Raw genomic sequence first — 17,576 nt, forward strand, 5'->3', positions numbered from 1 at the left:
AAGAACAGGAGATTCCAGGACACAGACAGTTACTCTAAGAGAGCTGGACAGGGCCATAGAAGGTCTTTAACCCATCATCAAGATCGTTATCTGTTCCTGTGTGCTATAAGAAACGGGATGAGCATAGGCAGCAGCCTACAAAATTACCTCACAGACCACCACTATGAATGTTTCTGACCAAATAATCAAAAGCAGACTTCGTGACAGTGGCCTAAGGGTCTGATATAATCTACTGGGCCCAGTGCTCATAGCTCAGCATCAAGGGGACCCACTTGGTTTTTGCCATAAAATACTAGAATTGGCAGGTCTACCACTAGCGCCCTGTGCATTTCATACGTGTACTCCGACAGGTTCACCCGGAGTACATGTAATAAATGTGAAAAGGTCTGGAGAAACTGTGGAGAATGTTGTATGACTGTGAAATTGCTCACCATGACTGGTTTGGTGATGGGTCAATGATAATCTGGGAAGGCATATTATAATTTTACACTTTACTTTATGCACACCAAAAAATATCATTTTTCTTCAGGCTAAGACAGTAAACATGAATTTAATTAAACTGATTACAGTAAAGTCTAGTCTTAAGTCACGAAAAAACATGCCTTGAAATCACATCCCTGGATGGCCTAAAATTGGCAATCTTTAAATATAATTTAGAAAAAAACAAAACAGTGTTAATTTTTTGGGCTATTTATACTATTCATACTATGACCGAATTTACTCAGTTCACATTAAAATTATATTTGCACTTGGTGGCTTGGTGACTGATACAAATTCAAATGCTAAAAGAAATCAAAATGTTACAAGAAATTGTATCAGACCATTGAGAAATAACTCAGAACAACACACTGTTTCAATGTGACTTTACATTTATTCATACAATTAACTTTCAATTATATATGTTCATACACTAAATAAATAAATGCAGAAAAAATTATGGCATATGAATATGAACTTATTTAAGAAAAAAGTAGTAAATATTTCATTTAACTACAGAATGAAGAACGATTGGAAAATTAACATTTTGAGATTATTAATATATTATGACTGATTTTTGTTCATTAAATATTTCTTAGTGTTCTTTGCAGGCTTAAACAATATGATAAAACACTTTGGAGCAAATATAAATATTATTAGCCCAAAGCTGGAGGCCAGAATGGCAAAAATCTCCACAACCACTGTAAATTTCCCAGGAGAGCTGACATATGCTGGGATAAAGGTGATCCACACTGCACAGAATATCAGCATGCTGAAAGTGATAAGCTTGGCTTCATTGAAATTATCAGGTAATTTGCGAGCTAAGACAGCTAAAATGAAGCAAAAGGAAGCAAGCAGACCTATGTAACCGAGCACAGCCCAGAAGCCAACAGCAGAGCCTAATGCACATTCCAGGATGATTTTCTCCTTGTATGTGGTTAGATTTTTAATTGGGAATGGAGGGCTCACTACCAACCATACAGTACATATTAAAACTTGAATAAAGGTGAAAGATACAACAGTCATTCTTTGCTGTGGAGGACCAAACCATTTCATGACATTGCTACCTGGAAGTGTCGCTTTAAAAGCCATTAAAACCACTATAGTTTTCCCAAGTACACAGGAGATACAGAGTACAAAGGTTATGCCAAACGCAGTGTGACGCAGCATGCAGGACCACTCTGATGGTGCTCCAATGAAAGTTAATGAACATAAGAAACACAGAGTCAGTGAGATGAGCAGCAGAAAGCTCAGCTCAGAATTGTTGGCTCGGACAATTGGAGTTGTCCTGTGATAAAAGAATACAGCCCCAATTATGATGGCCAGACAAGCACCAAGAACTGAAAATGTAGCCAGGATGATCCCTAGGATGTCTTGAAATGAAAGAAACTCTACAGGCTTAGGGATACAGGTGTCTCTCTTTGCATTAGGCCAGAACTCTTTGTGGCAGGGTAAACAGTCAGCTGAATCTGAATAAGAGAGAAAAAACCCAATAAGTGTCAAGTAACAGCTGTGTGCAGGCAGGAAAAGGACCCAAAGTGCAGACTCCTCGACAGGCAAAAGTATACTTCAAAACTCAGCTTTATTGCTGGATGGCAAAACGTAACAAAACCCGAAAATACAAAATAAACTTTCACAGGCATGCATAAAGACAGAACACACAGCATAAATGGGGGTAGATCACAACACAGACATAGAGAAACACAGGGCTTAAATACACAGGGGGAGCAATTAGGGAATGGGTAACAGTAGGGAAACACAGCTGGGGCAAATCAGGCCTAATGAGACAAGGGGACGCAAAACCAGATACATTAACATCAGACATGGACCTTCAAAATAAAACAGGAAACATAACACAGACTGAACTAAAGACACAGACTCACATGCAGGCACTGCAACAGAGGGAACAAAGACATGGGACCAGGGCAGACAGACACTGACTGGACACAGGATATAGCAACTAAGGATTACACAGAGACATAAACCATAAGACATAACTCTAACGAAGAAACCAAAGAATAGAAATGATAAATGATATATAAACTCAAAACCCTGGGTCAACGACCCAGGCATCCTAACAATAAGAGGCTACTAGGAATTAAATCATTGTAAATTGTATTTTTTCCAGTATAAAATGATTTTAAATGCATGGAGAAACATTTGATTTTACCTGTTATATTACTGATCTCTCCCTCAGGACATGCTATACAGTCATAGCAGCAGAGAGGTTTTCCTTTTTGCAGCATTTTACGAGTTCCTGGAGGACAACTGTTAGTACAGACTGACACTGGCACCTGTCAAGACAAGGTAGCATAACAGATATAAATATTACAGATATAAAGTAGCAGCAACTTGTTCACCAGAGTTTAATAAGTCAGATTCTCATCATTACTTTTCTGCTATCCTCCATCCAGGTTATGTTTCTGTTAATCTTAAACTCGTGGCCCACTCGTAGTGAGGCATCATACAGCCCTACAGTTACTATCTCAATGATGCCACTCCCACTTTTCTGCCAGTTAACCAAGTCATAAATAGCCACAGGATCCCCATTAGCATTAAATGACACATCATATCCATTTTGGGAAAAATTTACTTTCTTCAGCTCAGTTAAAACCTGTAAAGACAGTAAGAGAGAGAAAGAAGAACATGGGACATTGCAATAACACACATTGATAGTTCTTTTTATCTAAGTTATATTAGGAGTTATGAAAGACATTGGCATTAACATGTTCAGTTCTGCTTACCCGATTGGACTGTAACTTGATTAGTTTGTCACATTTTGCTATGGCATTTGTTTTTTGACACACTGCATTATGGATGGCATGTGCTATTGCATACACAGCCTTATACACCATGTTAGCAATTCTGAGCTGAGATGTGTCAGTGTACTCGCTTTGGAGATTCTGTATGTCTTCATTTCCATCACACATTTTCTTCTCTATGGCAGGAGCTATAATTACAAAAACACAGATAATAGTGTTATCGAGCCTGTAAGTAAAACTAGATTACAGGCCTGTTACATAGATATTAGAAAATTATTTTAGTAGAATGACTTACATTTGTAAATGGATAAAATTATATTGATATACAAGAAAAATTAAACTAAACCACTGGAACTTGACCTGAAAAGTCATTATATCAAGGGAGAATATATGCAGACATATGCCTGCGTTCACTTCATATTTGACCATTACCATTAGTGGAAAAAACATGAGCAGCAGTAGCTGTTGTAACACTACAATTTTGGGAAAATGATTTAAAAGCAAATGAAACTGTTACTTTTTTTCAGACTGCAGTTGAATGCATCCTCCCAGAACTCAGTAAACACTGGCGAGGCAGACACTTGAGTGGGAGACAGATTTAACAGGAAGTCTCTGAGACCTGGGATTGCAGACTTCGGAATACCAAATCCAATGGCCCCAGCACAGAAACTGTACTGTGTTAATTCTGTGCTTGTTACCCATGATTCACTGCCTATCCACTGGCGAGGTGGGGAAGGGTCACGTGATAGCTCCTCCAACAGGATCTTCATGTCTCCAAAAGATGCAAATGCCACAACAACTACAGCTGTAGACCTGGAGAGACAATGTAGTGCATTAGGAAAATGTTTTTTAAATGTCTTCACATGATCAAACATTTATTTTAAAGGTAATTACACAAGTCAATGCACAATAATTATCTTTGATAAAGAAACCTGCGGATAACATCTGCTACTCTCTGAAATCTGCTCTGTGGGTTTGTCCGATAGAAAGATACAGAGTACTCCACACAGATCCCCTCTTTCTGTGCTGCTTGGAGAAAAGAAGCCATGCCATTATTGCCATAATCTGAATCTGACCGGACAGCACCTATCCAAGTCCAGCCAAAGTGTTTCACCAGCTTGGCTAGTGCTTCAGCTTGAAACTGGTCACTGGGAATTGTTCTGAAAAAACTTGGGTACTGCTGCTTGTCAGATAAGCATGCACATGTGGCAAAGTGGCTCACCTAAATCACAAAAAATAAAATAGAATAACTCTGAAACAGCTGCACAAACGCGAACAGTCAACAAATACGTTTTCTAGAAAGGCAAAATATTTACCTGAGCAATGTTAAAAGCACTAACAAGTTGTGACATGGTAATAGATGGCGTAGACCCAGAGTCACCAACAACAGCCATCACCACACCAGACTGAGAGCAGTTTTTACCAGTGTTAAACTGAGCCTCCAATCTATTTAAAAACTGAAATGCCACATGCACTGCCACAGGTACTGATGCACATGAATCATAGATCCGATAACCAAGCTCAATTCCAGGCAGCAGCTCTGTGCTGTTGTTAATCTCTTCTATGGCAAAGACCATCGAACTTGTGGATTGCAGCTCAACAGTGTCAATGCTGTAAACAATCATGTCATTTTAAAATTTTGACTGTCAATTCAGGTAAAGATATTATACGTGATAAATTCAGCTCAGCGGCAATAATGTTGCAAACAGCTAGTTTAGGTACATCAAATCACTGCCTGACCAGAAATCAATATAAAATTATAGATAACAATTTACTGTTAAATATTTATAATATAAGTAAAAAATTCAGTTCTGAAAACACAAAAACACTATTTTAAAAATCTAAATGACTTACTATTGTTAGAAGAATTATATTATAAATACTTATATACCATGAATCATCATACATGTGAAAACATTTTTAATTTTACATAGTCCAACGTGTTTGTAGCACCCTCTTCTTCCACTTACTAACCTTCCTTTGCATTTCACAGGTGCAGGCATGTTGGTATACTTATTATAAGCTGTTTGCGTGTAAGAGTGAAGGGAGAAAGTGCCGCCAATAATGAAGTCCCCATCCTTTGAGAATGCAGGTGGACGTGTGCTACCCTGCAGCTTGCAATTCACAGATGATTCCACAGTACCAACCTTGGCGCCTGTAAGCATAGCCCTTTGACTCAGATCATCTAGGCACACAGCCAAGGCTGTGTTCAGGTGAAACAAACACACAGCCAATACCAGACAAATTATAAGATCATCCATCCCGCATTGATGTCAGTTGTGTGTATACGGGTGGAAATGCTTTTTTACTGGATTGTATAGCTCTTCAGACAAGATTTTTTTTAATGATCACTAGGACATCCCCTTTCTTGGTCATCTTTGAGTAAGTCTTTATTTTGTATGAAATGTGTGCATAGCCTTACTATTACTATTGTTTTAATCTATCTGTTCTCCTCTTATAAACTACTTCAGGAAGCACTGTGCACTATTCAATAGTGATGTAATAATGTGGACATACAGAGGTAATACACATTGTACCATTAATTACACACCAAGGTATTACTCAAATGACTTGTTATGAACACTTTTTTGTTTGTTTTTGCTTTTAAGATAAGTAATATTAAATTGAAATTTATATGATTTGTATTTATATAAAAAATGATACATTATACAATCAATCATATCCCTCAAGATATTCGGCAGGCAGGCTCTGTGGAGGTTTTTAAAACTAAGTTGAAGACACATTTGTTCACCTTATCCTATATGTCTTAATTCTATGGCTTTTAGTTTTTAAATTTTTATTGTTTTTAACTTGTATTGTGTCTCTTACCTGTATTGCTATGTATTGCTTTTATTTTATTTATCCCTTTAGTTGTACAGCAATTTGAAAGCGCTTTATAGATAAAGTTATTATTATTGTTATTATTATTATTATTTATGCAATTACGTAAAAACTAGATACCTCTGAGGTGAAAATGACTTTCCCTTGGAGTTAACAGCAGGTGGAGCAGTCAGATCACAGAAGTGAAGTCATCTTCCACAAATGACACACACTCCAAGATTGGATACCAAGACATGTTGAATACCAGAGCAGCTGACCTGAGACAGAAGATTATGGCTAAGCTGGAAACCTGGCCCCTCTTTGGCCAGTTACTAAGACTATATGAAGTACCTTCTGAAAGTCTGCTAAGCTTGACCCTACTATTACCCAGCTGATACATAAGGAGATAGCCACAACTGATCATATGCTTAGTGAATATCTCACATAGCAGAAAGTTCTAGAAATACCATAGGCTGAGAGAGGAGCTAGAGAAGATGTGGAAGGAGAATGCAATGGTGGTCTCTGTGGTAATCAAAGCATTTCACCAGTGACCTCCCAAATTGGGGCAGTGGCTCCGGCAGGTTTCAGAAATGAAATCTGAGATGTCTGTCTAGAAGAATGCAGTCCTAAGAACAACAGAGATTCTTCACAGGATCATCAGTCTCCCAAGACTCTGGTAGAGGACCCAAGCTTGAGGGATAAAGACTACCTGCATGCAGGACTAGTGGAGAACTTTAACCTGTTGAAACGTGAAATTCTGTGCAGTATTTGGACTCAAATGTTTCATGATATAATGTCTTATACATGATATTTGGACACTATTATATTGTTATAATGCTTTTTTTTTTTTTTTTACCTGAAAACAGTTGTAGTAGTTTCAGAGTATTAACTATAAATCAGACATGCAAAATGCATTTCTGATTTTTCTACTTTTGTTAATAATATATCTATAGTAATCCATAGAAAATCATGTCTGTATTTTCTAATGCCTGTGTTTTAATCTTGAATCCAGCATTGTTGTCATTTTATATTAAACCACTAGGACCTAAATAATTAATAAGTTGCTATACAAATTAAATGCTAATCTAACTCATCAAGTCATAGTTTTCAAACAATTTATTGATAAGCAAAAATAAGATGTTGTGTCTTCAAAAACCTGCTCTGATTGCATAATAAGAGGTATGAAGGGAAACAAAAACAAACCAATTACTGTTCTTTAGCACCTTCCCTACATGGCAGCACTCTTTACTTATCTTATATCAATGGAAAAAAAAAACCCTCTAAAAAATAATTTAAGTCAGCATTAACAATAATGTTCAGCTTTCTGAACCTGAGTTGAGAAATACTCAACGGATACATTTAGGCTTACCTCAATGCACAGGATCTACAGTCTGTCTCCTGTAGAGAGGTTGGATTCTGTTCCAGTGAAAGGAACTGGGCAGGGGTGGCATATTTGCATGCTCCTGTTTCGGTGCCTGTACATTACGTTTTTCCCTGGTTCTGACTGTTGTTTGCCCTTTTGTGCTTAACAGCAGTTCAGAATACTAGGCCTTTTGGGAGTCCCAGGGTCTGGGAAGGTGCCCTTACCAGGGCATCAATTGTGCTTTTAGGGGACTAAAATGCTTACATGAGCAATGGCAGTGTGATCTGGAAAGGTGTGACTGGGAGGAGTAGATCCTTACCTTACTGAGTGGTGTTTTGTTATTGGATATCTGTGCTAACCATAGTCTGCCCATAACAAACACCATGTTTAAGCTTGAGTGTCCACAGGTGCACTTGTAAACAGAACACTACAGTTTGATGATTGATGATCATTTTTGTAATGATATCATCAGCTCTGTGGCCAGATGTCTTGGACATTCAGATGAGAAAAGGAGTAGCACTGTCAACTGATCAAGACTTGATTGTGAGTTAGATCAAGTAGCAGGGCTGGTAGGGGTGGCCAGGTAAAGTGTTTCTCTTCTTTACCTGTTTGGCTGGCATTTTTCTGGACATATTTACTGTCAGCTGTTAGCATCAGCTGTTAGCATCAGCTGTTAACATCCGCTGTTAGCCGCTGGGCTGCTTTCGGACAGACGGCTTTCAGACATTATACCATCATGACTGTTAAGGTCCTGTTCTTCCGGGCTCTTCTCGCTGGGTTTGTTCTGCAGTCCTTACATACAAGGCCTGTCTCCTCCACTCTAACGGTGTGTTCACACCGAACGCGATGGACGCGAACAAAACGCCCCAAACGCCCCTAATTTGACACGTGCACATTCGCGTCTCAACGCGTGTCCAAGAAAAATCCATCGCCGCGTGAACCGGAAATGTGGGAGGAATGTGGGAGGAAGTTGTGCCAGACCGGTATCTTTGCAAGATGGCAGCTGTCGAGCTAGCGCTTGAAGAGAGAGTCTCCCTTCTCTATTTACTGTGGAGAGCAGAGCAGCGGCGTAAAAGACGTCCTCGCCGTACCTGGGTCCATCAGGTCCTCCAGAGGCGTGAGCAGTTTGGTGAGTTTCACCATTTGCTCCAGGAGCTGCGCCTGGATGACGGCCGATTCCAGCGCTATCACCGTCGGCCAGTTTGAGGACCTGCTTTCCCTCGTCGGTCCCAGCATCGCCCGCCTAGACACCAATTACAGGCGCTCAATCCCACCTGCAGAGCGCCTGTCCGTCTGCCTGAGGTTAGTAAAAGTGTTTAATACGGTAGTGTGGTGGACCACTAGAGGGCTCCACTCACACCCAGTGTATAGGAAGTGTGTTCCTGTGTTTTGTGGCGCGATATGCGCAGTTGATGTTGGAGACGAATAAAGAAGGAGTGAGAACTGAGAGCTGTGTCGTTGATGCTTACCTCCACAGTAGTCCTTTATTGATAACTGTGCTAATATGCTAAACCATCCATTTATACACTGCTAACATGGATGTGCTATGCTAACAGTGAATGCTGTCGGTGTTTACTGATAGCAAACTGTGGTACAGAGACGACTGTTTATAATATTTCTAGTGATACTCAGAAGCTCTCATCAAGTCCCGATTTAATTCGATTTATGCTGTTATCAGTGTTTGCGATGATAGCATGGCTGTGGTGTCCTATCAATGTATGCGCTCGGTGTTTGCTGATATCAAACTGTAGCATTAGGACCACTGAGTTAACCTTTGTAGTGATACTCACTCCTTTTTATTTAGACCTGGTTTGATTCAGGGATAGTTGAATATTTGTATATAATCCCTGCAGCTGTCAGACTCTATAGCAGGGGTCACCAGCCTTTCTTAAAACAGAGTTAGATAAAACTGTGAACAGTTTGGTTCATCTTTAGTTACATGGTTCTATCTTGATAAGCTATGTCTTATCACAGATTAATTTTTCAAAAATATTAATGATTTAAGCAAGGAAAGGGCTACATGTCAACATACAACTCTTTATTTCTATTAATGTCTTACTTCATTCCTACCTGATTGACATGTTTAGGAATTGTGAGTGATTGGCTCACTGTAGTTGTAAAAGTTGCTACCAATCAAATTATGATATGTTAAAGTTAAAACAAAACACAACTGTTTTAGACATTACCTAATATACATTTTGTAATTATCCTTATAATTACAAAATGTTTTATGTAAGATTTAAGTTTTGTGATTTAAATCTGACATCACAAAAGTATTTTGGAATTTGAATAATGTATTTTGTAACTGCAGTACACATAATACTGATTTTGAACAATTTTGTCCAGGTTCCTTGTCACCGGGGACTCCTTCACGACCAAGCATTCAGTTACAGAGTCGGTGTGTCCACGGTGAGCCAGATCACCCCCCAGGCAGCGACGGCCATCTGGGACTGTCTAGTGGACAACTTCATGGCTGCGCCTTCACCTGGAGACTGGCAGTCCATCACAGAGGGATTCCAGGAACGCTGGAACTTTCCTCTGTGCTGTGCAGCTCTGGATGGGAAGCACGTCCAGACAAAGGCACCCCATATATCATATAGGAGACACACACATTGATATACACTAAATATTTATTTCATTTCTTTTTTGTGGTGCCCAAATTGATGCACCTGCTTGATTTTGTTTAAACAATTATTGCACACTTTCTGTAAATCCAGTAAACTTCTTTTCACTTCTCAAATATCACTGTGTGTGTCTCCTGTATGATATTTAACTGACATTTTTTATTGTAACAACCAAGGATTTATACAGGAAAATAATGTCTATTAACAAGGTTGCCCAAACTTTTGCATCCCACTGTATTAGTATATTTTGTCATTAGTATAATATGAAATAAATTCTACATGTGTCAAGTCGTGTGCCAACATTTGCTGTGTAGTAGAACTGAGACATTAGTCATTATAAAAATTTATTTGAAATAATATTAAAATTCTCAAACAGAAAAACATTAAACATAAATATATAAAATATAAGAATTTACAGAGAGACAGGAATAAAAAGGACCAGCTGCTCTCCAGAGCAGGAACAAGGCTGAGGAGGAAATGCTCCATTGGAGACTGGTGTGGCCTCTTCAGGGACACCAGGATGGCCAGCTCCACTGCCGATGGACCGTCCTGGGACCCGTCCCTCATCTGCCTCGGAGCCGTCCTCCCCTGTGGGCCTGTAAAACAGCACAAAACACAAAGAAATGAGAAGGCTGCTATTAGATTTTAATTTCAACATTGAAAAAACAAAGCAAAACCAAAAACAGGATATAACCAGATTGGTTGTAGATATTTAGTAAAGGTGATCACAAGGCAATCCCACCGACTAAAAAGGTATCAGTGCTTGCTGTACATATCTGTGGGTGCAGCAGCAGGAGCTCAGGGACTGGGGATGCTCTGCTGCAGAATCAGTTGGTTCTATCAATACAGTATTAAATGTTAACAGGTTGAATATAATAATCATAGAGTAGACAGTGGTCCCTCATTTATTGCAGCAGGGGTTCTCAGAATAACTAGCCCCTGGTCACGCACTTTATACACTGTTTTCCCCACACACATGAACATTGGTCACAGTTTTCACAATTGATTCTCAAAGTGCAAACCTTTGTAGATTGCAAAACGTAAAAGTATTATTATGCCGCGGTTTGTCTTCATCTGCCCGCCACTTTCGTGCGCCTTTTTCCCTCGCGGTGCAGGTGTCTATTTCTGAATGAGGGTCATAGTTATGGGTGTTTTTGTGCTGTTTTTTCTATTGAACGTAATGGTTATCAAAACCAAACGTGATAAATTTGGCAAGCGCAGGAGACACGGCACGGAGCAGATTTGTCAATCAGGCTGCAGAATGCAATGCTGTACTGTGCAATAAAAAATCAGCGAAAAAGCAAAGCAGTGACGGATGAACAGTGGGACCACTGTGTGCTGTTTATTAATAAACAATAAAATATATTCCTAAATGACAACATGCATAAAAGCAGAACGGTATTTGTACGTCAGTGGGAAAATAGCAGTGGCTTGCTAGCTTTTGTGCGGCTTCCCCGGGTCAGTAAAAACTTTCAAAAGAAAGAAATTACAAGAGAGAACTTACCAGGTTGCCCGATCTCTTCACATATCTTCCTCCAAGCTCGGTCCTTTTTATTCCTGTCTCGGTACAGAAAGCAGCTGGTGTCGTACAGCTCCGAGTTGTTTGCTACCGCATTGATTAGCCTTCCCTCCATTGAAGTATGAAGGGATTTGGCTGGATCTGCCCCTTTGACCTAGGTCACAGCCACGTCACCAGGCTCCTGATTGGTTGTCGCGGCGCGATTTGACGCTGGAGTTCAGCTTTTTCCAACTCGAGCGGTAGACGCGAAACGCGCATATGCACAAAATGCAACACAAAAACTCCCACATGTGGTTTTATTCGCGAGTCAAACGCGCCAGACGCGCTACACTGACACGCGTTTCACGCGTTTTGGCGTTTTCGCGACGCAAATCTGCTTCCGAATTTTCGCGGGACCCGCAATCGCGTGTCATCGCGCCTTTCCATTGCCTTTACATGTAAACCTGACGCTCTATTCGCGTCCATCGCGTTCGGTGTGAACACACCATAAGATACACTGCATCATTGTATCTCATTTACGCTTCCAGCACCTCTTGACCCTTTCACCAGCTTTACTGCCCCACACAGACATTGTCTGGCACCCTCGTTGAAAGTATGTCCACTGCGGATCCATGCAGAACTACAAGATCGACAGCAGGAACCCGATACATCCCTGTGGTCATCTCAGCGCTGCTCTGCTAGGAAGCCTCGTGGATGGACTGCTAACCGTAGTGTGCTTGCTAGCCTTGCCAGGTCGACTTACAATGCTAGCAGCGACTATCCTGTCTCTGTTTGACTGCTCAATGTCCGATCGCTTTCCAGCAAGGGGCCACTTGTCTATGATCTTCTTAATAATCAGACACTTATGTTATGTTACTGTTTGGTTAATTTTATGTTTTAAATGTTAGTAAAATGCGCCACCCAGTGGCCGCTTTAAGTCGATATTTTATGACAGTAGAAGAAGAGTTAGAGAGGAAGTTGATGTTTTCTTGCTATGCTGTTTCAAGATGGCCGCTCCACCTCTTTTGGGTGTTTGTTAACGCATTGTCTGTAAGTATTTAATGGTAAAAAGCAGTGAGACACTCCAAGTGTTGTCTTTATGTTTGACAGATGACAGTTAGCACATTTTCAATACGCTATTCATATGTAAATGAGATCGCCGGTTCATATGCTAATTTACGGTGCTAATCGTCATGCTAGCTTCTCAATCGCATTGTTAGGTCATTGGTTTAAGGCACATATTGTTGTTAACAGTAGAGATAAGTAATGTACATTTCCATACATACGCTTTATTGTTGCAGTTTCACAAAATGAAAGAACCAGTAAACTTCATAAGATCTCATCTACTGTCTGGAGTTCCTGGGTTCATGTTTAGCTGTTTGGATAGCTAGTCAGACTTCTAGCAAGGCCAATTACAGCGAAAAGACAGCACCACGGCAAGCAGCAAAGCTACAGAAGCCACTGCGTGGAGCTACGACAATCCTATTAAGCCAAGTAAAGTACATATGGACGCAATCAAAATACAAGAAATCTAAAATGTCTGAAAATAAATTTTTCAAAAGCGAGACAGGGTCAGTCCGTTCCCACAAACCACCATCAAAGGCAGGCTCGTCAGCTAGCATTGAACTGCACAGAGCAAAAGCAAAGGCTGAAGCTGCTCAAGCAAGAGCCTCATATGCAAAGAGAGAAATAGAAATTAAAGTTGAGCAAGCACGTTTACAATCTACTCTCGATGCACTGAGAGCAGAACAAGAGAAGGAAGCTGCCATAGCAGAAGCTAATTATTTAGAAGCTGGTCTACTTGAATTAGGCTTCAAAACACGCAGTGTAGCTTATGGCCCATCCCTAGCTGAGATCCAAGAACACACTGCAGAGTATGTTTTGGAACAAACAGCTATCAGTGCAGCCGAATCAACAGCCCCAGTAAAAACTAAATACAAAGACCCTGCACCTGCCTTTCAAGAAATTGCTGTAAAAGGAGGAAACAAAACAAACTGTGCTGCTTCTCATAATGAACTGTACAAGCCCCTATCCACCAGCTACAAAGACTTTACCCCTCTTGTTCAGACACCATATAAATCCAATTGTGCTCACCGTGACCATGCCCCGAGCCAACCGACTTTGCCAAATATCTAGTTCCTGGGTTCATGTTTAAGATAAGATAAGATAAGATAACCTTTATTAGTCCCACACGTGGGAAATTTGTTTTGTCACAGCAGGAAGTGGACAGTGCAAAAGTTATGAGGCAAAAATTAGAATACAATAAGAATAAATACAGTACACAACTGTACAGAATAGAATAAAATAAAATACTATATACAGTAGAATAAAATAAAATAAATATACAATAAGATAAAAATAGAATACAAATACAAATACTATATACAACTGAGTAAAAATACAACGATGACAGAAAGGATTATTGCACTTAGTATTATTGCATATGTATGGATGTGTGTGCTTGATCAGTTAAAGTCTTTATTATGGAGTCTGACAGCAGTAGGGAGGAAAGACCTGCGAAATCTCTCTGACCCACACCGTGGGTGCCGCAGTCTCCCACTGAAGGAGCTGCTCAGTGCTGTCACAGTCTGCTGCATGGGGTGGGAGATGTTGTCCAACAGGGATGACAGCTTAGCCGCCGTTCTCCTGTCACTCACCACCTCCACTGGGTCCAGAGGGCATCCTAGAACAGAGCTGGCCCTTCGGATCACCCTGTTCAGTCTCTTCCTGTCCCCAGCAGAGATGCTGCCGCCCCAGCAGACCACACCATAAAAGATAGCAGAAGCCACAACAGAGTCATAGAAGGTCTTCAGGAGTGGGCCCTCCACTCCAAACGACCTGAGTCTCCGCAGCAGGTACAGCCTGCTCTGCCCTTTCCTGTAGAGGGCGTCTGAGTTATGAGTCCAGTCCAGTCTATTGTTCAGATGAACACCAAGGTACCTGTAGCTGTCCACAGCCTCAATGTCCATACCTTGGATGTTCAGTGGTTGCAGTGGAGAATGCTTGTGCCTGCGGAAGTCTACCACCAGTTCCTTGGTTTTACCGGCGTTGATCTGGAGGTAGTTCAGCTGGCACCAGTCCACAAAGTCTTGGGTCAGACCTCTGTACTCCTTGTCGTCCCCATCAGTGATGAGGCCGACTATTGCAGAGTCATCAGAGAACTTCTGCAGGAAGCACTGGGTGGAATTGTGGGAGAAGTCTGCAGTGTAGATGGTGAAGAGGAACGGAGCCAGAACCGTTCCCTGTGGGGGCGGGAACGGAGCTGTTTGGACAGCTAGTCACACTTCTAGCGAGGCCAATTACAACTTGACTTTCTAACAGAGACTTGGCAGTGTCCAAATGATTTCGCCAAACTCAATATCACCACTCTGCCTGGATTTGTTTACACCTGCCAACCCCGTGTGTCTGGATGTGGGTCTGGACACACGGATGAGGTATAAGGTATCTTGTCTCTCTGCTCCTGCCTATTCCTCTATTCAATCCATTATCAAACAAATTAATGGCCCAATTCCCACACTTTTAGTTGCTATTTACCATCTATCATAAACCCAACTTTGACTTTTTAACATACTTTTCTGACTATCTTTCTGAAATTCTACTCATATCTCCAAATAAATATACTACTGCTGGGAGATTTTGATATTGACATGGACAGCACATCAAATTCATCCACAAGAGATTTTATATCCTGTCTGAACAATTTCGACTTACACCAATATATGGCTATTTGCACACACTCCAAATGACATATTTTGGATCTTCTCTGCTGCACTGGTGTCATCCTGAAGAACTGTGCTGTATTGGACATGCATTTTTCAGATCATAAATTAGTTTTATTCAGTGTTAGTCTCCTACTGTACAAAAAAAAATAAAACCACCATAACGGTGGTTTACGGACACTGTCACCTCCTATATCCACTTCTGTGAGGACAGCATTGTGCCATCACACACCAGGGTGAGTTATAACAATGACAAACCCTGGTTTTCTCCTAAACTCAAAAAGCTGTGGCTGGAAAAGAGAAAGGCGTTCAGAAGCGGAGACAGGGACTGCTACAGAGAGGCCAAGTACAGGTTCACTAAAGAAGTGGACATTGCTAAACACCAGCACTCTGAGAAGATGCAGCAGCAGATCTCAGTGAATGACTTGGCCTCTGTGTGGAAAGGTTTTAGGAATATCACCAACTACAAGCCTAAAACCCCCCACTCCACTGATGACTTGCTCTTGGCCAACACCCTCAACGACTTTTACTGCCGTTTTGACGAGCCATCAGGCAGCCTTCACACCTGCAACGGCCCCAACAATAAGAGACACTTTGGACACTCATTCCCCCACCTCTACCCCCTCCATAGAGCCATCACCACCTTCAAACACTTCACCTACAACACCCCCCTCCTCACCCCACACAAAAGAGGATTTCACACCACCTCCTCCCACCACAACTCTTCATATTCATGAAGAAGGTGTGAGGAAGCAGTTTAAGAGTCTGAATGCTCAAAAAGCTCCCGGCCCAGACGGTGTGTCTCCTGCCACCCTCAGACACTGTGCAAACGAGCTGGCCCCAGTGTTTTCTGGCATTTTCAACTCCTCACTGCAGGCATGTCATGTGCCTGCCTGCTTCAAGTCCTCTACTATAATCCCTGTCCCCAAGAAACCTAGGATCACTGGACTAAATGACTACAGACCCGTGGCTCTGACATCTGTGGTCATGAAGTCTTTTGAGCGCCTGGTTCTCTCCTATCTCAAGACCCTCATGGCCCCCCTCCTGGACCCCCTGCAGTTTGCATACAGAGCCAACAGGTCTGTAGATGACGCCATCAACATGGCCCTACACTTCATCCTGCAGCATCTGGACTCCCCAGGAACCTACGCCAGGATCCTGTTTGTGGACTTCAGCTCTGCCTTCAATACCATCCTTCCAGACCATCTCCAAGGCAAGCTTTCCCAGATGAATGTGCCTGATCCCATCTGCCGGTGGATCACTGACTTCCTGACGGACAGGAAACAGCATGTGAAGCTGGGAAAGAATGTCTCGGACTCCCGGACCATCAGCACCGGCTCCCCTCAGGGCTGTGTTCTTTCTCCCCTGCTCTTCTCCCTGTATACCAACTGCTGCACCTCCACCCACCAGTCTGTCAAGTTAATCAAGTTTGCAGATGACACCACCGTTATTGGACTCATCTCGGACGGGGATGAGTCTGCCTACAGGAGGGAGGTTGAACGTCTGGTGTCCTGGTGCAGCCACAACAACCTGGTGCTGAATGCCCAGAAGACAGTGGAGATTATTGTGGACTTCAGGACGCACACAGCCCCACTCCCCCCCCACCATCCTGACTGACACCCCCATCACCTCTGTGGACTCATTCCGCTTCCTGGGTACCACCATCACCCAGGACCTGAAGTGGGAGCCCACCATCACCTCCGTCATTAAGAAAGCCCAGCAGAGGATGTACTTCCTGAGGCAGCTGAAGAAATTCAACCTGCCAACACGGACGATGATGCAATTCTACACTGCAATCATCGAGTCCATCCTCACCTCCTCCATCACCGTGTGGTACGCTGGAGCCACTATCAGGGACAAACAGAGACTGCAGCGTGTTTTGCGCTCTGCTGAGAAGGTGATTGGCTGCAGACTTCCATCTCTGCAGGACCTGTACACCTCCAGGACAATGGGGCGTGCAGCTCGGATCACAGCTGACCCTTCTCACCCTGGACACAGTCTGTTTGACCTGCTCCCCTCAGGCAGGAGGCTCCGGTCCATTCGCACCAGAACCTCTCGCCATAAGAACAGTTTCTTCCCCTCTGCTGTTGAACACATGAACAATAACCGTATGACTGTTCCCACCACTAACACATGACCATACGCTGTGTTCACTGCATCATTCCATGTTTGGCACTGATCACCACCTGCACTCATGTATATATCATGTATATATCTATCTACTTAGCATTTTTAATTCTTATTCTCATTTTTATTTTCATGTCTATTTAAGCTTAATTTATAACAGTATGTTTGCACTGAAGCACCGCAGCA

General features: G+C 41.8%; 1 protein-coding gene across 1 annotated transcript; it reads right to left on the reverse strand.

The window, feature by feature from the left end:
• Window positions 1-1,041: 1,041 nt before the first annotated feature.
• Window positions 1,042-5,257, reverse strand: LOC101483919 (extracellular calcium-sensing receptor-like). Its single transcript, XM_012917135.4, has 8 exons — window positions 5,214-5,257; window positions 4,556-4,850; window positions 4,172-4,461; window positions 3,757-4,052; window positions 3,222-3,427; window positions 2,870-3,091; window positions 2,648-2,771; window positions 1,042-1,946 (listed from the first exon to the last, which is right to left on the reverse strand). The coding sequence occupies exons 1-8, from the start codon at window positions 5,240-5,242 to the stop codon at window positions 1,042-1,044; spliced, it is 2,367 nt and encodes a 788-aa protein (XP_012772589.3). The 5' UTR covers window positions 5,243-5,257.
• Window positions 5,258-17,576: the final 12,319 nt, after the last annotated feature.

This window comes from Maylandia zebra, linkage group LG14 (assembly GCF_041146795.1).
Source record: "Maylandia zebra isolate NMK-2024a linkage group LG14, Mzebra_GT3a, whole genome shotgun sequence".
Classification (NCBI taxonomy): Eukaryota; Metazoa; Chordata; class Actinopteri; order Cichliformes; family Cichlidae; genus Maylandia; species Maylandia zebra.